Here is a 23,797-nt window from a genome sequence, read left to right on the forward strand (position 1 = left end):
GCATGTGGGTCAGTTCAGCAGCATGTGGGTCAGTTCAGCAGCATGTGGGTCAGTTCAGCAGCATGTGGGTCAGTTCAGCAGCATGTGGGTTGTCAGGGTTACACACACCTGCCACCAACAGACAGCCAGATACAGTCCTATAAAACATGCACCTTTTTGCACATGGTGTAGATGACCTCCAGGTGTTTGGGGTTAGACAGGAGCATGTCTGTGTCCACCGTGACGTAGTTGTGCAGAAGAGGCATCATATCTGAGGGGAAAGGGTTAAACACATAATCTACATCATATCTGAGGGGAAAGGGTTAAACACATAATCTACATCATATCTGAGGGGAAAGGGTTAAACACATAATCTACATCATATCTGAGGGGAAAGGGTTAAACACATAATCTACATCATATCTGAGGGGAAAGAAACACATAATCTACATCACCGTCACCATCAACGCCACTAAATGTGTTATATACTATATGTACACCACTAAATGTGTTATATACTATATGTACACCACTAAATGCGTTATATACTATATGTACACCACTAAATGCGTTATATACTATATGTACACCACTAAATGCGTTATATACTATATGTACACCACTAAATGTGCACTATATAATGTATATGATTGTGTGTGAGTGTGAGTGTGTGGATGTGTATGTGTATGTGTATGTGTGTGTGTGTGTGTGTGTGTGTGTGTGTGTGTGTGTGTGTGTGAGGTACCTGTGAAGTAGTCGAAGCAGTCGTGCTGGAACACCTCGTACAGGACCCCGAGCAGCTGCCACATCTGAGGGGAGATGGTCTGGCAGGTGAGACCGAACGCCAGCGACAGGATCTCCTCGTAAAACTCTGTGGAGAAGGTCAACCAAGGAGCTTAAAGGTCAACCAAGGAGCTGAGTTTAAAGGTCAACCAAGGAGCTTAAAGGTCAACCAAGGAGTTTAAAGGTCAACCAAAGAGCTTAAAGGTCAACCAAGCAGCTTAACTCTTTCTCTGCCAACAACGATTAAACTCGTTATTGGCTGCCAATCGTTGAACGCCAACAACGAGTATACTATAAGAGTTATTTGATCGTTATTTCTTTTATTCGATATTTCCATTAATTATCCATCCAGGGAGCCTGGTGTTATCATAGAGAATGAGTCTGAGATCGCAAAAGTCCAATACCGCCGCCTGGTAGGATGCGGCCGGTATTGCACATCCTTTGAAACTGTGTATTGGGCTGTGCGTCGATTATATTGGTCCGGGTGGACTTTTCTACTAACCTGAACCTAGGGCTTCACCCAATCGCATTGAATCGTTTCCGGGACCCCCGATTCATTATGCTGTGGTGGGTTATGTCGTGGGCCAAATGGACATACGATATACCAGATGGCAATCAAATAATTGGAATATTCTTTTTGGAATCCCACCAGCCACAGGTAAGAGCAATTTAACGTCAATTTCAGCTGGATTGTGCCTTGTTTTCATAGCCATCGCCCTGATCAGCGTATGTTGTTGTACTAACGAATGCCGTTATTGACAATCAATTAATCAGAAATGACCCCCCCCCCCCTTTCATGCATTCATGATGGAACATAATACCGATTATATGCATTTGAATTTTTAATTGTAGCGTGTGTAGGGACGAAATGCCAATGGATTTAGTATAATACACGTTGCGGGCTATTGCTAGCCTCCCAGGAATTACCCTAATCCTCTCTAAAACCATACTTATATTCACCATGGTATAAAACGGGAATGTATGGATGGAAAAATTATTTCTTTTTCACATCTTGAACGATAGATACTCTATGTCAAATGGGCCATAGTATTGCATCCATAGCTATAATATAGAATATACCGTAAATCCTCAAATAGAGGAGGGACCTCCGATAAAGGAGGGGCCTCTTATAATGGGGGGGGGGGGGGGGGTGTTGATGCATTTAGACAAACACAGGCCTGTCTCTAATATAAGGTCGCAAAAAAAAGTATTTATTTTTTATTTTTCGTGCCGTGATATAGAATGAGATAAACTCTTGCCAATGGAAATCAAGTGCTGCCTCCTGCTACACTGACACATTAACGTCAGTTAGCTTTAGCTCTGGTTAGCTTTAGCGCTAGCCGCTAGCTAACCTTGTCATAATATGGTAGATCTGTGGTGTCAGCTGGATGACGTTGACTTCGTTTGCAAACGTTAACGTACGCTATCTATATGGCATTGGCAGACGAGGCTGGCGTTGTCCAGTTGACACATTACAGACCATGATGCTATGATAACGTTAGTAGCTAAAGCTACTGCATGTAAACAACTCTATTCAACTGAGGAAGTCGAGAAGGTACCACACGCTAAACCGTCCCCGGACCCCACAACCTAGTATAGACAGTTCCAACTTCAGTGTGTGAATTACGTTAATCCCACAATTACTCAACTGCACTCAATATTTAAATACCAATGCTAGTCTAAATAAATGTAGACAGACAATGTACGTATTAAACCCTTTCTCTGTCACGCTTATGTACATCCTTATACCATCCTCTGCCAGCTCTATTTATCTATGGAGAAGTTCCCCTTCTTTGCAAGGCTATAACTTTTTAAATTGTATTGCTAAATTGACATTACTATGGCCCATTCAACATCAATTATCTATCGTTTAGGATGTAGCAACGTTCTACTTTTTCATTCACATATTCATACTAAAATACGGTCTAAAGTATAAATATGTTTTTATAGTTTTCTGCAGCATTCTGCAGAACGTGATTTATAGCCCTAAATGCATTATATTGATGATTGTATACAGTTTGATAGCGATCGGCGCCAGATAAAAAATTTCAAATGTACGTGCTTCTAGAAGTTACTACTCATCATCTGATGTTGACCGGATATGGGGGGGGGGGGGGGGGGGGGTCGTTTATAATTCCGTGGCCAACGTTAGATGATTCATGTAGTGTGGGTGATATGATCATCAGAGCAGTTTGTATCGAACACGGTAATAATAAACGCTGAAACTTACCCCAGTCTCCTCGGGCCGTTGGGCGATCAGCTTGGAGTAGACATTTTGCTATTATGGGATGTTGATCTAGAATGAACCATTTCCAGGTTGTATAATACTATATACGTCCAAATAACGTTGTTTATTGAGTTAGGGCGAGCGATTGATTATCCAGTGTGTCGAGATGGAGCCCCGGGAGCTATAGCGAGTGGTCGGACCGAATTTGGATGAGCACCACTTTCTGTTTCCGGTTTGCTGTTTGGGCGATCCGCCGATCGGCCACCAGATGGCGCTCTTGAACCGTTGGAGAGTTGAGAGGAGATCAACAGGAGATCTCAAGTCTCCGTTGGTGAAATATGATTGCCATCACAGATTTTTGAAATATTGATCTCAATGACGTGTTACGGCGTCATTGGCAGATTACGCATGGCGGAGAATGACGTGTTACGGCGTCCTTGGCGATTAAAGTGTCAAAAAATTCAAATAATAATAATAATGCAATAAAAGTCTGAAAATGAAGGGATTATGTCCACGAGTGTCATTTTTAGGAATTAAGGCCTGCCTCTTATATAAGCCTCTCTCTAAAAAAGGCCTGGTGCTCTTTGCAGCTGAGGTAAATAGAAGACCGTCTTATATTTGAGGATTTACGGTAGTTATATCCCTGCAAACAAGGTGATGGACTCCATTGGTTTAATGCGTGGCAGCGCATAGCCATATCCAGGAAACAGCATGGCATTGGCAGCCAATGAGTTAAAGGTCAACCAAGGCAGCTTAAAGGTCAACCAAGCAGTTTAAAGGTCAACCAAGGAGCTTAAAGGTAAACCAAGGAGCTTAAAGGTCAAGGAGCTTAAAGGTCAACCAAGGAGCTTAAAGGTCAAGCAAGGAGCTTAGACTCATTCCCCCCAGACACTCAACTAACCGCCTCGGACAGTCCTTCATACCAGCGGCCATCAGGCTCCACAACAGTGGGCAGCGACTAGCAGCCTCCAGGCTCCACAACAGGGGGCAGCGACAGCGACTGCTACCAGACATTGACCTGGGACTTATAGGAACCCAAGGAGGACAACCTACACTACCTTAGGCTTACTGCACCCTATGTGGATACTGTGATACTGTGAATAATGTATATTTCAGTGGATACCGTGATACTGTGAATAATGTATACTCAGTAGATAGTAAATTATAACACTACCTCATGCATACTGCACCTTATGTGACACTGTGAATAATGTGAATATTCCTCAGCTAGTCAGATAGTAAACTATATTGACCATATTGATCAAATTGTTTACACTGCCTGTGTTGTTTTTTACTACCTGTATACTGTGTTGTTTTACTACCTGTACCCCCCCCCCCCCTCCCCCCCATGCTGCTATGATGCCTGAATTTCCCCAAGGGGATCAATAAAGGAATATCTTATCTTATCTTAAAGGTCAAGCAAGCAGCTTAAAGGTCAACCAAGGCAGCTTAAAGGTCAACCAAGCAGTATAAAGGTCAACCAAGGAGCTTAAAGGTCAACCAAGGAGCTTAAATATCAACCAAGGAGCTTAAAGGTCAACCAAGGCAGCTTAAGGTCAACCAAAGAGCTTAAAGGTCAACCAAGGCAGCTTAAAGGTCAACAAAGGAACTTAAAGGTCAACCGAGGAGCTTAAAGGTCAACCATGGCAGCTTAAAGGTCAACCAAGGAGCATAAAAGGTCAACCAAGGAGCTTAAAGGTCAACCAAGGCAGCTTAAAAGGTCAACCAACATGCAACGGCCCGAGCTCGGGCCGATGTGCCCATTGGCGGAATGCACAAAGTCTCTGCACTTTTTGCGAGCGTCTAGCGGCTCGGGCTGCACTTTTCCCCGAACATATAAATTACCAAATTAAAGATCTACATGTTGCCGTTCGAACGCCACCTCATTCGACCAAATCCGTGCCTTGGTGCTCGAGTTACATGACGATATGTCAGGGGAGCGTCTTTTTACAAGGCGCGTAAAGATGACCACCCCGGACTCCCGGCGTTCCAGAACTGCCAATCATCCGCTGATGGTGAAAATGATTGGTCAGCATTGTAGCCAATGAATGTAGCTTTCCAATGATACGCTACGTGGGGGGGGGGTGCGAATAAGGGATCTAGGTGAAAGTTGACGAGCAAAAACAAGAGGTCAATCACACTTGAGAATGAATTGCCGTGGTTGAGGAAATGGATTTGGATGATGTTTTTTTTGGCACATAGTTTACCCGGATCTCTTTCATATTTCATATCTCCGACCCATTTCTGAACGGATTTTTATAAAATTTGGACCTGTACTACATAAGACTTCATGCTATGGATCCACAGTGTTTCCAGCTTGTACACATTTTCTAAAATATTTTTTATTGCAACTGCTACAGAAAAATGTGAGTACACAAGTTCATGAGGGCGTGACGACCGTGACAAACAGAACAGGTAGAATGAGACAAACAGAACAGGTAGAATGAGACGAGCAGGACAAACAGAACAGGTAGAATGAGACAAACAGAACAGGTAGAATGAGACGACCAGGACAAACAGAACAGGTAGAATGAGACGAACAGAACAGGTAGAATGAGACGAGCAGGACAAACAGAACAGGTATAATGAGAGCAGGACAAACAGAACAGGTAGAATGAGACGAGCAGGACAAACAGAACATGTAGAATGAGACGACCAGGACAAACAGAACATGTAGAATGAGACGACCAGGACAAACAGAACAGGTAGAATGAGACGAGCAGGACAAACAGAACAGGTAGAATGAGATGACCAGGACAAACAGAACAGGTAGAATGAGACGAGCAGGACAAACAGAACAGGTAGAATGAGACGAGCAGGACAAACAGAACAGGTAGAATGAGACAAGCAGAACAGGTAGAATGAGACGAGCAGGACAAACAGAACAGGTAGAATGAGACGAGCAGGACAAACAGAACAGGTAGAATGAGACGATATTATCGGCCGATATTGGCATTCAAATGTAATATCGGAATCGTTTTTTTTTTTTACATTTATTTAACCTTTATTTCCCCAGGCAAGCAAGTACGAATTTATTGTCAAAAGTATGCATAATGTTGTGTTAATTCCATGACAAGAGATATGTAATGTTAATTACCTAAAATTATTCAGTTTTTTGGGGTGGAAACTCTATCGGTATCGGAAATTAAGAGTTGGACAATATCGGTATATCGGATATCGGTAAAAAAGCCAATATCGAACATCTCTAGTAATGTCCCATGGTGAACAAACACACACCTGCCTCCCCCCCCCCCCCCCCCCCCCACCTAATAATAATAATAATAGCTTCATTTTATATAGCGCCTTTCAAAAGACCCAAGGTCGCTTTACATAGGGGGAATAAAATAACAAAAGTAACAAACATAGTGGACAGACACAACATACATACATCCTACCTATGATGGGCTTCTGTAAGACCAGGCCAATCACCTGCAAGCAGATACCTTCCAACTGCTGGGTGATCTGAGAGAGCGAGAGAGAGAGCGAGAGAGAGAGCGAGAGAGGGGGGGAGAGGGAGAGAGACGGAGAAGGAGACAGAGACAGAGAGAGAGAGAGACAGAGAGAGAGAGAGAGAGAAGGGGTGTGTGAGAAAGGAGAGAGAGAGAAGGGGTGTGTGTGTGAGAGTGCGTGTCTCTTTGTGTGTGTGTCTCTGTGTGTGTCTCTGTGTGTGTATCTGTATGTGTCTCTGTGTGTGTGTGTGTCTCTCTGTGTGTGTGTCTCTCTCTGTGTGTGTGTGTCTCTCTGTGTGTGTATCTGTGTGTGTGTGTCTCTGTGTGTGTCTCTGTGTGCGTGTGTGTCTGTGTGTCTCTCTGTGTGTGTGTGTGTCTCTGTGTGTGTCTCTCTGTGTGTCTCTGTGTCTCTGTGTGTGTCTCTGTGTGTCTCTCTGTGTGTCTCTGTGTGTGTGTGTGTCTCTGTGTGTCTCTGTGTATGTATCTGTGTGTGTCTCTGTGTGTGTCTCTGTGTGTCTCTCTGTGTGTCTCTCTGTTAGGCCTTTTACACCGGCCAGGCTCCGTGCTGGAGCCAGTTCCCGAAAGTAATCTTGCACCGGCCGGCGCATTCAGACCGGGATTCATTGGTTCAGAACGTGACAAATCGGTGCTCAGCTGGCGCCAACATTTTTTTGGTTTTTCCTCGCGAACCGTGACATCATCAGTGGGCGTGTCATATTCTAGGCTGTGAAGACGAGTAAACGGGGGAAAGTAGAGAGTCTGCATTGCACTCAACCGATCCATTCAACAGGAAGCGATTTGCAACTGATCTCAAAACGAGATCAGATTCAAATGTATTGTATAGAATAGACTTTTCAAGGACAATACAATCTGTTAACATCTGAGCTGAGGCTTCCGTTTATGAAAATAAACAACACTTTTCCTTGTAAGGTAGTATGCTGTCAAGTGTCAAATTCTTACAGAGGGGGTGAATTATTATGGTTGCGGATTGCACTAACGGGGAATGATAAGGTTTATCAGCCAGTATGAGGAGACGTCGGGGGAATAAAATACACAACGCAGAGTCAGTGGATGGAGATGAGAACACAAGCCAAACAGACGAAGACGTGATACCGGCTGATTGATCAGAATCCAACAGTTGTGTGTATTGTAAGTAAGTACAATACACCATCCAACCAGAGTGGATAAAGAAATGCTCCAGAAATGAATATGCGTAGGGAAAGGCGTGAGTCAGCGCGCGAGCGCACACACAAAACAATACACGCACACACACGCTGTATACGTTTGAAATTAATCGTTCCGTATCCGTGAAGAGTGGATAAATGAATTAACGTTACAAAAAGAAAAAGTAACCAAGAGATTTCAACCTGGGACCATATGCTACACAGGCAGCACACTAACCAGTTGAGCTAAACAGGCCGTCATGAACTGCTCCTGACTAATCCATCATTTACACTTTTCAAGTGCCAATTGCGGTTGTCGTCCAGTATTGGCAGTAATAAATCAGATGTCATGCTAATATGTCATGTTCTACAGTAGGACTTACTACTATGATACCCATTAAAACAAGTCATTCGAATAATAGATGCCTACTTTGCTGGAACGATTCATTTCAAATGTATACAGTGCGTGTGTGTGCGTGTGTGCTTTCGTGTGTGCGCTCGCGCGTTGAGGCTCGCTAAGCCTTTCTCCACGCATTATTTTTACCTCCGCCTGAGTAAAGCCCCCGTTGATGACGGAGACGGTGGAATGTTGGTTCTGCTTAAATGGGTGTAAACGCGGGCTGGTTCGCCAGAGAGCACCAAGGTTCAGAGGGTTCAGAACGGAGCTGGAGCTTGAACCGCAGCCCTGGCGGTGTGAAAGGGCTATGTGTGTCTCTGTGTGTGTGTCTCTCTGTGGGTGTGTCCTCACCTCCTTGTGGTCCTCCATGACGGTCAGGATGGTATCCATGGTGCTCAGGATGCTCAGAGCCGTCACCGTCTTGTCCTCGCTGTCCTCGTACTCCTCACTCTGCAGCACCTTGGTGAAGATCTCAGCCTGGACACACACACACACACACAGAGAACATGAGGTTGATGTTAATCATGCAAACCAGTTCTTTGCTAGGTTTGATAGATTTGATTTCTCTGCTGAGCAGGAGAGTATTGCACTTTATCGCACAGTATTAGCACTGAGATTTTCACAAATATAAAGTGCGGTACAAATTGAATTTATTATTATTATTATTAGTATCTTCTCCTCTCTGGCTCAGTCCTGAGGACAGTTGTCCCCCTTGTTATTTCTACTGAAGAGGTTCGTCAGGAGCCTAACTTCCATCAAGGTAAACAGGGCCCTGGGCCTGATGGTATTTATCCTGCACCCTCAAGGTCTGTGTGACCAGTTGTACCATGTTTCTCATTCTCTTTTCTCTCTATCTCTGTCTTCACCTGCTGTTCCTGCAATGTGGTTACCATCATGTCTCGTCCCTGTTCCTAAAAAGAACAATGTGCGTAAGAGCCTCACTAACCTGAGACCTATTGCTCTGACATGCCACATCATGAAGTGTTTTGAAAGGGTTGTGCTGGGCCACCTCAGGGATCAGGTGGCACCTTATTTAGACCCCTTACAATTTGCATACAGGAAGAGTGTAGGAGTCTATGAGGCACTGACTCCTGATTCCCTGGAGAACATTATAGCCAAGCAAACTAGAACTAAACTGAACACCATTTTATCTTTTGAAGGCCACCCACTGTTCAGTATATTTGATGCTATGCGAAGCTCATTCAGTGATATGTTGTTGATGCCTCGATGCTCTACTGAGCGATTGAGAAGGTACTTTGTTCCTGCTGCCGTTACATTTTAGCAGCACAGAGAGAGAGAGAGAGAGAGAGAGAGAGAGAGAGAGAGAGAGAGAGAGAGAGAGAGAGATAGAGAGAGAGACAGAGAGATGGAGAGAGAGACAGAGAGAGAGACAGAGAGAGATGGAGAGAGAGACAGAGAGAGAGATGGAGAGACAGAGAGAGAGAGATAGAGAGACAGAGAGAGCAGCAGCAGCCCTAGCGACGGCCCCACCACCCACCAGGTTCTGGGTCATGTCCACGGCGATGGCCGCCACCTCCTGGTTGTACTCGCAGATCATCTTCTGGATGACGTTGGTCAAGTCGTCGTTCTCCGTCTCCTTCACTACATGCAGCAGTTCCTGCATGACGGGGCGGATAAACGGCCTGATGTAGACCTTAGCTGGGGGGGGGGGGGAGAGGGCGAGAGAGAGGGGGGGGGGAGAGAGGGCGAGAGATAGAGAGAGGGGGGGGAGAGAGGGGGGAGAGGGAGGGGGAGAGAGAGGGAGAGAGAGAGAGAGGGGGAGAGGGGAGGGAGAGAGAGGGAGAGAGAGGGGGGGAGAGAGAGGGGGGGAGAGCGAGAGGGGGGGGGGAGCAAGAGAGACAGAGACAGAGAGAGAGAGAGAGAGAGAGAGAGAGAGAGAGAGAGAGAGAGAGAGAGAGGGGGGGGGAGAGAGAGGGGGAGAGAGAGAGGGGGGGGGAGGGAGAGAGAGAAACAGAGAGAGAGAGCATTTTCAGACATTTCTGCTGCAAGTCCCGCCTCCCTCAGTTACTGTTGCTACGTCTGGCAAACTTTTACCATGAACCATAACGGTGGGAGGAGCCATCAAACCTACTGACAGCCAGTGATTCAAATGTAAACACATGCCATGGAGACATGTTTTCCTCTCTAACATGTATTCTGGGAATGTCCGGCCCTGATGCCATATTGGCAAGAGATTCACAGGAGTTCACACTTAGAAGCCATTTTTGAGACTGACATCCCCTTTGAATTCGACACCTTATACCTAAAATGGGATTTTAATGATAAGAAATTGATTATGATGCTTCTGATAGCAAGCAAGAAAGCTATCACAAGAAGATGGTTAAAACCAGAGGTACCCACAGTGGACGAATGGATAGATGTACCGTAATTTTTGGTCTATAAGCCGCGCCTTTTCCCCCCATTTTTCGACCCTGCGGCTTATATAACGGTGCGGCTAATCTATGGATTTTTACAGCTAACGGCCACTAGGGGACCTCCTAATTCTATGGATTTTACAGGTTACAGTCCACCACCTTTAACTCTCACTCGCTCTTCTCTCACAGGCACACAGCTGCTGCAAGTTAATAAATGGGAGCTTCCTCAAACAGCCATCTCTTTCCCGACAATCCCCTCTGTGCACGAACCCTTACATATGGTAATTAAACATTAAAACACCTGCGGCTTATAGTCCAGTGCGGCTTTTATATGTACACATCATTCAATTTAGCTGCTGCGGCTTATATTCAGGTGCGGCTTATAGTGCGAAAAGTACGTTAATTCATGACATATACATAATGGAAAATATGTAATTTTCAATTAGAATCCAACTGGAAAAATTCTATCGGATCTGGACGAAATGGACAGAATATGTTAAACATACACGGTCAGATTTGAGCTGAACGGTTAAAAGAACAGATGTGAACTTTACTTATTGCACGACATCCTAAGAATTCTATTCTAACCTTTGTGATACATGTGACGAAATCTCCCCAAGTTCACTCGCTAGCTTGTTGACTTTATTTTCTTTTATTTATTTTTCAAACATAAAAACAAAAACAGAAAACTTGGGTCATAGGAAAAGAATTGAAGGACATTTTCACTTTTCACAAACGAAAAGGATGTGAAAGGAAAAAAGGACTTGATTGTTTTTAAGAATAATTGTTTTATTGACTGAATGATTAATGCAAAAACCAATGACCACTTAAAAAAATTTTAAATTCAAAATAAAATAAAACATCTTCAACAATTCTACGTTTTTTCTTTCTAATGTAAAAAAAAAAAAAATTATCTATACAAATCGAACTAGCTCTTTAACTCATTGACTGCCACGCTGTTTTCCCATCTTTAATCCCTGGCACCAGCGTTTCAGACCATTTTAACGATGTTTGTAGACCCATCGTATATTCTATATTATAGCTATGGAGACAAACTATGGCTCATTTTAAATGCTTATATTTATACTCCGAACAGGGAACAAACCGTTTGTTTCTAGATACATCCGTTCCTGTGCAACCCCAGCCTAAAGAGTGGCCATCTTTTTTTTTTAAAGATTTATTTTAGCATTTTTACAGCTTTATAGGCCATACAAGACCGAGAGGAGAGGGAGAACGGGAGAAGATGTGGGGAGGACATGCAACAAATCATCGCCGGGAGCGGGAGGCGAACCCGGGACGGCTGCATAGGTGTGCGAGGCACTATGCGGTGCGCCACGAGGGCGCCCCCGAGAGAGTGGCCTGTTAAAAAAAAATGTAATCTATGCTAATTTTCTAGAAAGCGAGATATCGTGTGTTTTATGCGGAGCATGCGCAGTTCGTGCTTGTTGCTCGACACAAATACATTTCCAGGTCAAGGGCCAATGCCTCATGTTGATACATAGATTGTTCTATTCACAAAACCACCATGGGTATTCTTACCTGCTTCTCTGCTTGGGATCCATTCTGGCTCATCTGGGTCTGACTCTGTAATCTCGCTGTCTGTGTCGTTATCGCTGAACATTTCAGTGAAATATTCTGGCTCTGAGATTTGATCGGGGGGAAAAAAATTCTGGCTCTGGCGACTACTGGGGCGCGGCGAACAGATAACGTTACATCCTCGCACCTTATGCATGGATCGTCACCTTTTTTTCCTCTTCATAATAATCTCCAATAGTTCGCTACACGCGATTGCTATTGCCGAGTCAGTTTGCTGCCTGAGTGCAAAACCCAGACAGGAAACTAGTCGCTAGTCGCCAGCTCTGCGGCCCTGCTTCTTCTTTCCATCCCTCACCAGCTCTGCGGCCCTGCTCTTCTTTCCATCCCTCAATGCGTACAAGGCCTCCTTTTCCGGAGAGGCAATGTAAACAGACCCGGTGAGCCCGGAGGTCTGACGATGGTCATCGAAAAATATGGAAATATCCAGTAATCCAACATGTGAACCAATGTCCAGTAGCTCTTGTCTTGTGTACAAAGGGTCAGCGTGAATATACCGGGCGAATAGACTGAACATGAGTATCCAAATAATAGTTGATTTGCCGACCGGGCAAGACTAAAAGCCACTGCTTGATCATGCTCCGCCCTCCTAGCTCAAACATTTACTCAAAGGGTAGGCGAGACTGCCACCTATCGGGATTCGATGCGTCATCACAGTTTTACAAAATTCATACTGAAAGTCAGGGGGGCCGTCTAGTATCATAATTCAAAAAGAAAACATAAAACGAATATACTCATTTTTGGCAGTCAATGAGTACAACATTGAACAATAAATCCATCTTCTGACCTTGTTCCTGGTTGCTGACCAGCGTCTGAAGGGCGATGGCCGCCTCCACCTTGACGGGCATCTCCTTGTCGGCTATCAGGTCCTGCTTCACCAGCTCCACCGCGTTCCTCAGCACCAGGTCGTCATGGAAACGCAGCGGACTGAAGCAGTGAAGCACCCAGCAGGACTGGAGAGAGAGACAGAGAGGCAACATCAGAGAGAGCAGAGAGGCAACATCAGAGAGAGCAGAGAGGCAACATCAGAGAGAGCAGAGAGGCAACATCAGAGAGAGCAGAGAGGCAACATCAGAGAGAGCAGAGAGGCAACATCAGAGAGAGCAGAGAGGCAACATCAGAGAGAGAGGCAACATCAGAGAGAGCAGAGAGGCAACATCAGAGAGAGAGAGGCAACATCAGAGAGAGCAGAGAGGCAACATCAGAGAGAGCAGAGAGGCAACATCAGAGAGAGAGAGGCAACATCAGAGAGAGCAGAGAGGCAACATCAGAGAGAGCAGAGAGGCAACATCAGAGCAGAGAGGCAACATCAGAGAGAGTAGAGGCAACATCAGAGAGAGAGCAGAGAGGCAACATCAGAGAGAGAGGCAACATCAGAGCAGAGAGGCAACATCAGAGCAGAGAGGCAACATCAGAGAGAGAGAGGCAACATCAGAGCAGAGAGGCAAAATCAGAGCAGAGAGGCAACATCAGAGCAGAGAGGCAACATCAGAGAGAGAGAGGCAACATCAGAGAGAGAGGCAACATCAGAGAGAGAGAGGCAACATCAGAGCAGAGAGGCAACATCAGAGCAGAGAGGCAACATCAGAGCAGAGAGGCAACATCAGAGACGAGAATCACAGACACTTTAAGTCCAGTGTCTCTGGTGCCAGCTCTAGGAACAACCGGGGGAAGCTTACCCTGGCCCACAGGTATACAAGAGAGGAAGCTTACCCTGGCCCACAGGTATACAAGAGAGGAAGCTTACCCTGGCCCACAGGTATACCAGAGAGGTAGCTTACCCTGGCACGCAGGTATCCCAGAGAGGTAGCTTACCCTGGCCCGCAGGTATACCAGAGAGGTAGCGTAGCTTACCCTGCACGCAGGTATCCCAGAGAGGTAGCTTACCCTGGCACGCAGGTATCCCAGAGAGGTAGCTTACCCTGGCACGCAGGTATCCCAGAGAGGTAGCTTACCCTGGCCCACAGGTATCCCAGAGAGGTAGCTTACCCTGGCCCACAGGTATACCAGAGAGGTAGCTTACCCTGGCCCACAGGTATACCAGAGAGGTAGCTTACCCTGGCCCACAGGTATACCAGAGAGGTAGCTTACCCTGGCCCACAGGTATACCAGAGAGGTAGCTTACCCTGGCACGCAGGTATCCCAGAGGGGAGTTGAGTAGAGGGAACACGTAGTTCTGCAACATCATCTCCATCTGCTCCCGGTACGCCCGCTTCTGTCAGGGAACGACAAGAGGACCAAGACACACGGTCATAATGGACACTCTTATTTTTTGCATTTTTACAGCTTATCATGGTCACAGGGCCGACAGAGGAGAGGAAGAACGGGAGAAGATGTGGGGGAGGACATGCGATAAATCCGTCCGGGAGCGGGAGGCGAACCCGGGTTGACCGCGTAGGTCTGCATCGCAGTATGTACAGTTTCTTCGTCAAATGTATATACTCTCTTTTTTAGACTCTCTTTTGTATCACAAACGGTACTGTATTTCTAAATGTATAGATGTAGCAGTATTGTCTATGAATGAAAGACCCTCACCACCCCAACAACAGCCTGTTCAAGCTGCTGCGGTCAGGCAAACGCCTGCGAACACCAGCAACTAGGACAGAGAGACTTCGGCTCAGCTTCTTCCCCCAGGCCATCAGAGCCTTGAACACTGAACTCTCCACACACAAGCACACATGAGCACACACACAACACACACACTGTATACGTTCACACACTAGCAGTCACTCTAGCATGAACACACACACACACACACGCACATGCTGCACACGCTCACACTCAACGGTCACTTTACACAATTGTTGTGAATAGAACAATCTATGTATCAACATGAGGCATTGGCCCTTGACCTGGAAATGTATTTGTGTCGAGCAACAAGCACGAACTGCGCATGCTCCGCATAAAAGACACACACATTATCTGCATAGAAATACACACACATATCTGCACAAAAATACACACACACATTATCTGCACAGAAATACACACACACATTATCTGCACAGCAACACACACACATATTATCTGCACAGCAACACACACACATTATCTGCACAGCAACACACACACACATTATCTGCACAGCAACACACACACACACATTATCTGCACAGCAACACACACACATATCTGCACAAAAATACACACACACATTATCTGCACAGAAATACACACACACATTATCTGCACAGCAACACACACACACACATTATCTGCACAGCAACACACACACATTATCTGCACAGCAACACACACACACATTATCTGCACAGAAATACACACACACATTTACACCCCCGTCAGGGCTCCAGAGTGTGACTATTTTAGGCGCACTGTGCAACCGAATATCAGTTCAGTGCGACTTCATGTTTTCCCTTGTCGCACTGGTGCTCCCAGCAGGTATGTCTGTCTGTGTGTATTTGTGTGAGTGTAGTGTCTTCTCTGAAGAAGAAGAATCTCTGCCTTTTTGATTGGCCCTAGCAAGTGCATTATGCAAAGTACATCCCCGATCTGCCTCTGATTGGCTCTGATCATCACCCTGAAATTCGTTTTGGCTGAATGACAGGCTAAACAAAATAGCCATGTGAGCATCAACTTTCCGAATTGAAACTATAAATAAGCACAGAGTCTCATACTGGTTTCATAATACAACGTTTCCGAATGGACGTTTGGATTAAACAAAGTGTATGCAGCGATGCTTTCCCAGCGGAACACAAGTTACTTAATGTTACACAGGTATGTGTCATGCACGTTAATTAAGCTAACTTATGTAACGTTAGAGCGCAGCTAACGTTAAGGTAGCAGGAGCTGTCGGCCAACAAAGTTGTTTCAACAAATGTATTCACAAAATGGATTATCATTCAAACGTTATTGAAGCCTCCCGTGACCAGTAAGTAGGTACTACTACTCAACCGCAGCAATGTTCACTATTAATTTAAAATGGGGGACCCTGATGTAAACAAGACAAACGTCTTTCTCTGGTCTGCATCCCCTTAACAATTGTGTGTATTGAGCCATACTGTATTGTACCCATTCTGCAATCTGTTAAATAACGTTTTCATTCAATCGCTATGTGCCTGATAAGTCAAGACTCTATGCTGGAGTGAGGCACAGATGGAAGTGGCCATAAAATACCAGAGGGAGGTGAATGAATGAATGAAAACTTTATTTAACAGATGCAGAATGGGTACAATACAGTACGGCTCAATACACACAATTGTTAAGGGGATGCAGACCAGAGAAAGACGTTTGTTTTTACATCAGGGTCCCCCATTTTTAGGGCTGTCCCCGACTAAGGATTTGGATGGTCGACTAGGATTGGCCAAAATTTGCCGTTAGTCGACTATTGGTCGACTTAAAAAAAAGAAAAAAAAGAAAAGCGTGTAATATTTTAAAACCTTTTTTTTCTAGGCCTCTTTTCTTTTGGAACAAAATTATTATTTAATTTTTTTTTTTTTCGACTAAGAGGTTGGCCAGTCGACTACGGCTCCTTTCGACCGATTAGTCGACTAATCGATTAATAGGGGTCAGCCCTACCCATTTTCAATTCATAGTGACATTTATGACATACAGGACATCATGACATTTATGGCATAGGGACATACATGACGTACAGGTATATAGTACTGTTACATTTGTGACATATACGATGTGCAAATATATACAGTACTGTTACCCATAGATCCTAACAGAGAATATATACATATGATGGGGAGGAGACTGTACATTAGGAGACTGTACACAAAGTGACGTCAGACTACACCTCCCTATTTAGGAGCAAATTGTTTGCATGATTAAAAACGATGGTTCGAACATCCGTTCGAAAAACCCTGGTGAATGTTCGAATCCCAAAAACAGGCTTGGGGACAGCTCTAACTGGAGCTGAGTTGAATGTGTTAAAATAGACATAAAAAAAGTGAAGGATTGGACTTTGTGAGCTAACTGTAATACAATGTAAAACAATCATTTACATAACATCTTAAGAAATTACTAATGTGTATGGGAACTGAAAAAAAGGTAATGGTAAAGGTAACGCTTAAAATGTATTATTGCAGCGGCAAAATGCGGGTGACATTTTTTGGGTGCACCTAAATGAAAAAGTTAGGCGCACTGGTGCAACCAATGTAAAGTCTACATACCTTCAGCAAGAGCTCGGCCAGGGCGCCGATGCAGTGCAGTGCCCCGTCCTTCCTGCGGGGGTCAGCAGAGGGATCCATCAGGATCTGGTGGCAGAACTCCATCATCTGAGGCAGGACCTTACGTGAGGCAGAGCAGCAACGTTTAGGACAGCTGCTAGATAAGTTATTCCAGGATGTGATCATATTTAATTATGTTTATCTGAACTTCACCTCCTTCCTCTTTATGATAAAGGATCATATTTAATTATGTTTATCTGAACTTCACCTCCTTCTTTATGATAAAGAATCATATTTAATTATGTTTATCTGAACTTCACCTCCTTCCTGTTTATGATAAAGGATCATATTTAATTATGTTTATCTGAACTTCACCTCCTTCCTCTTTATGATAAAGGATCATATTTAATTATGTTTATCTGAACTTCACCTCCTTCTTTATGATAAAGGATCATATTTAATTATGTTTCTGAACTTCACCTCCTTCCTCTTTATGATAAACGATCATATTTAATTATGTTTGTCTGAACTTCACCTCCTTTATGATAAAGGATCATATTTAATTATGTTTATCTGAACTTCACCTCCTTCCTCTTTATGATAAAGGATCATATTTAATTATGTTTATCTGAACTTCACCTACTTCCTCTTTATGATAAAGGATCATATTTAATTATGTTTGTCTGAACTTCACCTCCTTCCTCTTTATGATAAACGATCATATTTAATTATGTTTATCTGAACTTCACCTCCTTCCTCTTTATGATAAAGGATCATATTTAATTATGTTTGTCTGAACTTCACCGCCTTCCTCTTTATGATAAACGATCATATTTAATTATGTTTGTCTGAACTTCACCTCCTTCCTCTTTATGATAAAGGATCATATTTAATTATGTTTATCTGAACTTCACCTCCTTCCTCTTTATGATAAAGGATCATATTTAATTATGTTTATCTGAACTTCACCTCCTTCCTCTTTATGATTAACGATCATATTGAATTATGTTTGTCTGAACTTCACCTCCTTCCTCTTTATGATAAACGATCATATTTAATTATGTTTGTCTGAACTTCACCTCCTTCCTCTTGCGGGCCGCTTTACACAGCAGGCTCTGAGCTGCAGTGGCAGGTAGGGCGTGGTCATCATACAGGTCTAGAGAGAGAGAGAGATAGAGAGAGAGAGACAGAGAGAGAGACACAGAGAGAGAGATTACAAATTATAAGAAAACAAAAAGAAAACGATCTGACACATTGGAAAGAATCAACCCTAGAGCAAATTGAAATGCTATTTGGCTCTAAACAGAGAGTACACAGTGGCAGAATACCTGAGCACTGTGACTGACCCAAAACTAAGAAGATCCTTGACTAGGTACAGACTCAGCGAGCACAGCCTAGCCATCGAGAAAGACCGCCATAGGCAGACCTGGCTCCCAAGAGAAGACAGACTGTGCACCCACTGCACACAAGAAGAGGTGGAAACCGAGCTCCACTTCTTAACAACCTGCCCACTATACCAAGACATCAGAGACATATACTTCAACCTGCCCACTATGCCAAGACATCAGAGACATATACTTCAACCTGCCCACTATACCAAGACATCAGAGACATATACTTCAACCTGCCCCCTATACCAAGACATCAGAGACATATACTTCAACCTGCCCCCTATACCAAGACATCAGAGACATATACTTCAACCTGCCCCCTATACCAAGACATCAGAGACATACGTGTCCCCGCACAGCGGTTTGTGCCAGATGTCTGCATTTTCATTTTCCAGATTTTTCCAGATTGCGAAAGTACAGAATGTAAGCTTTCAAATGATATGTTGAAATCTGAGATTTTTTTTAACATGATGTGCTCATTTATAACTTGTAAAGCAGTATGTTTTCTAGAATACTTAACAGGAGAAAAGGCTTCTGAAAGGAAGGCCACATTTTCACACTTCAGAGAAAGTGAGCTGGGCGTCAAACAAAAACCCCTCCGGCAACGCCCTCACCTGAAGAGCATCAACATAATTAAGTGCCGTCATGACAGTTATCCCTCCTCAGGACCCTGATGTAAACAAGACAAACGTATTTTTCTGGTCTCTCTTAGCAATTGTTTGTATTGAGCTGTACTGTATTGTACCCATTCTGCAATCTGTTAATAAAGTTTTCAATGCATAGTAGTATAGACATTATTAGCATAGTAGGTAGTAGTATAGACAAGTCAGATTACTAGTAGTAATGTGGATAATAGTAAAAGACGGTATGAAGGTTAGTAGTTTCAGATATTAATTGAAGTTAGTTTGGCTCGTCTTCTGCCAGCTTGGCGGTGTGTGTGTGTGTGTGTGTGTGTGTGTGTGTGTGTGTGTGTGTGTGTGTGTGTGTGTGTGTGTGTGTGTGTGTGAGTGTGTGAGTGTGTGTGTGTGTGTGTGTACTTACTGAACTTCATGCGGATGTACTCGTAGGGATCCTCCTGCCAGAGCTTCTCGTCCTCGTCTTTATAACACATGAGAGGGAAGACCACCTGCTGGCTGATGGTCTGAGAGAAAACAGACGCAGGTATTACACAACAGACACAGGTATTACACAACAGACACAACAGACACAGGTATTACACAACAGACGCAGGTATTACACAACAGACACAACAGACACAGGTATTACACAACAGACAGGTATTACACAACAGACACAACAGACACAGGTATTACACAACAGACACAACAGAGTACAGGTATTACACAACAGACAGGTATTACACAACAGACACAGGTATTACACAACAGACAGGTATTACACAACAGACACAACAGACACAGGTATTACACAACAGACAGGTATTACACAACAGACACAACAGACACAGGTATTACACAACAGACACAACAGACACAGGTATTACACAACAGACAGGTATTACACAACAGACACAACAGACACAGGTATTACACAACAGACAGGTATTACACAACAGACACAACAGACACAGGTATTACACAACAGACACAAGTATTACACAACAGACACAGGGATTACATCACATACATCACAGACACAGGTATTACATCACAGACACAGGTATTACATCACAGACACAGGTATTACATCACAGACACAGGTATTACATCACAGACATCACAGACATGTATTACACCAGGGGTTCCCAAAGTGTTCAGGCCGCGACCCCCGAAATAACGGTTAGGGTTAGGGTGGGAGGAGCCTCGAGGTGAGGGAGTGGAAGGGGCCCCCAGGTGAGGGAGTGGAAGGGGCCCCCAGGTGAGGGAGTGGGAGGGGCCTCTACTGTACCTGCATGTGTGGCTTCAGCTGCTTCCAGGTGAGGGAGTGGGAGGGGCCTCTACTGTACCTGCATGTGTGGCTTCAGCTGCTTCCAGGTGAGGGGGTGGGAGGAGCCTCCAGGTGAGGGAGTGGGAGGGGCCTCTACTGTACCTGCATGTGTGGCTTCAGCTGCTTCCAGGTGAGGGAGTGAGAGGGGCCTCTACTGTACCTGCATGTGTGGCTTCAGCTGCTTCCAGGTGAGGGAGTGAGACAGGCCCTGGTTGAGGTAGTTGAGCGCCTGTTGGAGGACGTGAGGAGTGACGTACTGCTTCTGTCGGTACTGATCCACCACCTTCAGCAGCACCTGCAGGCGGACAGATGGAGTAACGGAAGGGTCGCCGGTTCCATTCCGACACTAGGGATGGGCATTGATTTTTGAAATATTCGAATAGTCGCTAAATTGTTTTAAAAAAATAATCTAAATAGTTTATGCGAATATGGTTAAAATATATTTCCCTTGTTTTTACCGGCACCTACTCTGTGTAGTGTATTGAGAGGGGACCCTATTAACTGTTACACCGCTGAACAGCTGGGAGAACAGAAAAGAAAGATTGGAGGTGTTCCATTGTAGCAACGTTTTGTACGTTTGCCATGAATGCTTTTGTGCCCGGAAAGAGCATTCGCCCTCCTCTGACTCTCAGATATCTAACGCTAGCTGTTCGCAATGACAGCAGCCAGCTAGCTCACTTGTTTGATTATCTCACGTTCGCCATATATATATATATTAGAGCTGGGCCGTTAACGGCGTTAACGCTATACTAGTATCGCGCGATAATATAATTAACGCATAAATCGATTTTTTTTTTTTTTTTTTTTTTTTACCTTTATTTACCCAGGGTAGGTTCGCTGAGCACAGATGCTCTTTTTCAGGAACGCCCTGCTTCACATTCACACAGTTCCATTCACACCTGGGAGCTGCCCAGTACAACCACAGTTGACACCATTGGCCACTGAGCAACTCCACTGGAGCAGTTGATTCAAGCCATGTCACATAGTTCAAGTTTGAAATGATTCTTTCTGTTTTGCTCCTGAGAGTGCTAGATACTGTACTGTACTGGTAATATTATTTATTTGTGTTAACTTCTGAATAAAACAACTTATTAAACACAAGTACATCTTATTGAACATTATTTTGATATTTCATTCACCAATTATCATAGCAAAACAGCTTTTTCAAACAGTCTGTAATGTATTTTGGAAACGGGAGATGGGCTCATGGTGTAATGGGCCACCTGGCCTGAGAAACATAAGGAGGAAAGAAAAAGTAAGGACTTACTTCTGGTCATTATTTGGGTAGAACACACATATTTTGAATGCCTTCGGCAGTTTTTTCTTTTTCTTTTTTGAGTCATTTTAATCTAGATTAATCTAGATTAAATCCAGGATTGCAGATAGATTAATCTAGATTAAAAAAATTAATCTATGCCCACCTCTAATATATATATATATATATGTGGTGTGTACAGCATTATTGTACATGCTATCATACAAAGTGATATGGGTAGACTATACAGTAGTTTGAGGTAGGTAGTCATGATTACATACCTGCTGTATGCCAACTGCATATGTCCTCAAGAAGAAGTCGGCAAACTCAAAGTACTCCTTTGTCACGTTGCCTGGGCTTCCGTACCTACAAGCAGAAACACAACCGTACGGATGAGACTGAAAGGTCTAGACTCTTGGTAGAACTGTGATGAAAACAAAGATACTATGATGAGGAAAGATAACACATCCAAAGATACTATGAGGAAAGATAACACATTCAAAGATACTATGATGAAGAAAGACAACACATTCAAAGATACTGGTTCAGACCACAGTCTTCGCCCACAGCCATCATGCTCCACCCCACTGTCATCAAACCCCTGGACTGTTGTCGAGCGCAACGACAGGAAACGGGGCAGGACCCCAGCCCTCACCCCCCATTTGCTGCCACCCATACACACAGAAAACAGGTATTCAGCTCTGAGCACCATGGTCACCCCCCAGGCCTCTCCTGCACGTAAGCGGATCAAGAGTGTCAGCCGATGCCTCATCCCACCATCTACCAATCCAACAGACCACACCCAAGCCCCGCCACCCGACGCCCAGGTTCTGTTAATTTCACCCCTTGTCCCTCTCAGCTTCCGCGTCCTTCCACTGAGCGGTTCAGAGAATGTGCGCCGAGTGAAGCAGCTGTCCTTGTGCCCCAACAAGCACAGTCCAGACCAGCCCTCCTCCCCACTCCTGCCATTCCATCACTCTTGTCACTAAACTTAGAGCAGCCACCCTATAGAACCAGAGGGGTTGCGGAGGCTGGAGCAGCGTTCCCATTGACCTGGCCACCGCAGCGCAGAGCGGATCGCCTCCCCTCCTCCCAGCATTCCCAGTTTCCAACCCCCGCCCATTACATCAAACCCAGAGGCCACACCAGCCAGAGATCTGTCGAGCTGCCGCATCCAGGCCCGACAAGCCCACCACCAGGCCCCCACCTCCACCTCCCTCTGTGCTTGTTATTGGATCCTCCATGGTGCGCCATGTCACTGTTCGTAAGGGTGAAACCTGCTCCTTCTCCGGTGATACGGTCCTGGATATCAACGCCAGCATCACCAACCTCATGGAAGACCGTCCACAGATCTCCTCCGTCATCATACACATTGGGGCCAATGACATCAGGCACAAACAGTCAGAGGTGCTCAAAGAAAGCTATAACACACTCATCACCACCGCGGCTGCAACTGGTAAAACACTCATCGTCTCCAGCCCCTTTCCATCTCCGAGATACACAGACATGATCTTCAGTTGCGTAAGGAGCCTCCACATCTGGCTTAAGGCATACTGCATCTCCAAACACCTACATTGACAAATTCCTGGCCTTCTGGACGAATAGAAATATCTTTGCGAAAGACGGTCTCCACCTTAACTGGGCTGGTGCTCGTCTGCTCTCCCTCTCCATGGAACTCACCCTGAAATATCTTTCCTGGTGCCCATGTCCTTGGATCAGAAAGAGAAAGGTCTGATGTAAGGTTAGTCCGACCGTCACTGACTCAATCCGACAACGCAGCCCACCTCTACTCATGTTTCGGACTACACCAACTCCCCCATCACAAAACCCAGACAGCCTGACCCAGGACCAGAAAGAAGAAAGAAGAGTAACACACCTCTTCACCTCTCCTCTCCTCCAATTCCCCAACCAACCCCTGCATTGGCCCCCTCCATTTGTGCTTCTGTTTTTCCTATCAATGTTGTTCCGATCACTAATTCACGTCTCCGGTTATACTCCAGAACCCCTCCAGCTATGTTTGCCCACATCTTAACACGACCGAGTGATGCTATCAGCTTTTTGGCAGCCGTGAGACCGGACAAAATTAGTCTCTTTACATGT

The 23,797-nt window shown here is 44.7% G+C and overlaps 1 protein-coding gene across 5 annotated transcripts in view; it reads right to left on the bottom strand.

Annotated features, from left to right (window-relative positions):
• The window catches only part of ipo8 (importin 8), a gene marked incomplete at its 3' end in the record, with an annotated part of 104,339 nt that overhangs the window by 51,248 nt on the left and 29,294 nt on the right, over positions 1–23,797 (bottom strand). For all 5 annotated transcript variants that reach the window (XM_084330282.1, XM_084330281.1, XM_084330280.1 and 2 more), the window contains 12 exons: positions 21,979–22,063; positions 20,603–20,737; positions 19,537–19,636; positions 18,184–18,260; positions 17,108–17,224; positions 14,092–14,181; positions 12,754–12,919; positions 9,497–9,657; positions 8,350–8,475; positions 6,385–6,451; positions 725–850; positions 153–250 (listed from right to left, as the gene is read on the bottom strand). In XM_084330282.1, coding sequence (XP_084186408.1) covers positions 153–250; positions 725–850; positions 6,385–6,451; positions 8,350–8,475; positions 9,497–9,657; positions 12,754–12,919; positions 14,092–14,181; positions 17,108–17,224; positions 18,184–18,260; positions 19,537–19,636; positions 20,603–20,737; positions 21,979–22,063 — 1,348 coding nt within the window. The remainder of the gene's footprint in view (positions 1–152; positions 251–724; positions 851–6,384; positions 6,452–8,349; positions 8,476–9,496; positions 9,658–12,753; positions 12,920–14,091; positions 14,182–17,107; positions 17,225–18,183; positions 18,261–19,536; positions 19,637–20,602; positions 20,738–21,978; positions 22,064–23,797) is intronic.

Source organism: Notolepis coatsorum (genome assembly GCF_963971535.1).
Source record: "Notolepis coatsorum genome assembly, chromosome: 15".
NCBI lineage: Eukaryota > Metazoa > Chordata > Actinopteri > Aulopiformes > Paralepididae > Notolepis > Notolepis coatsorum.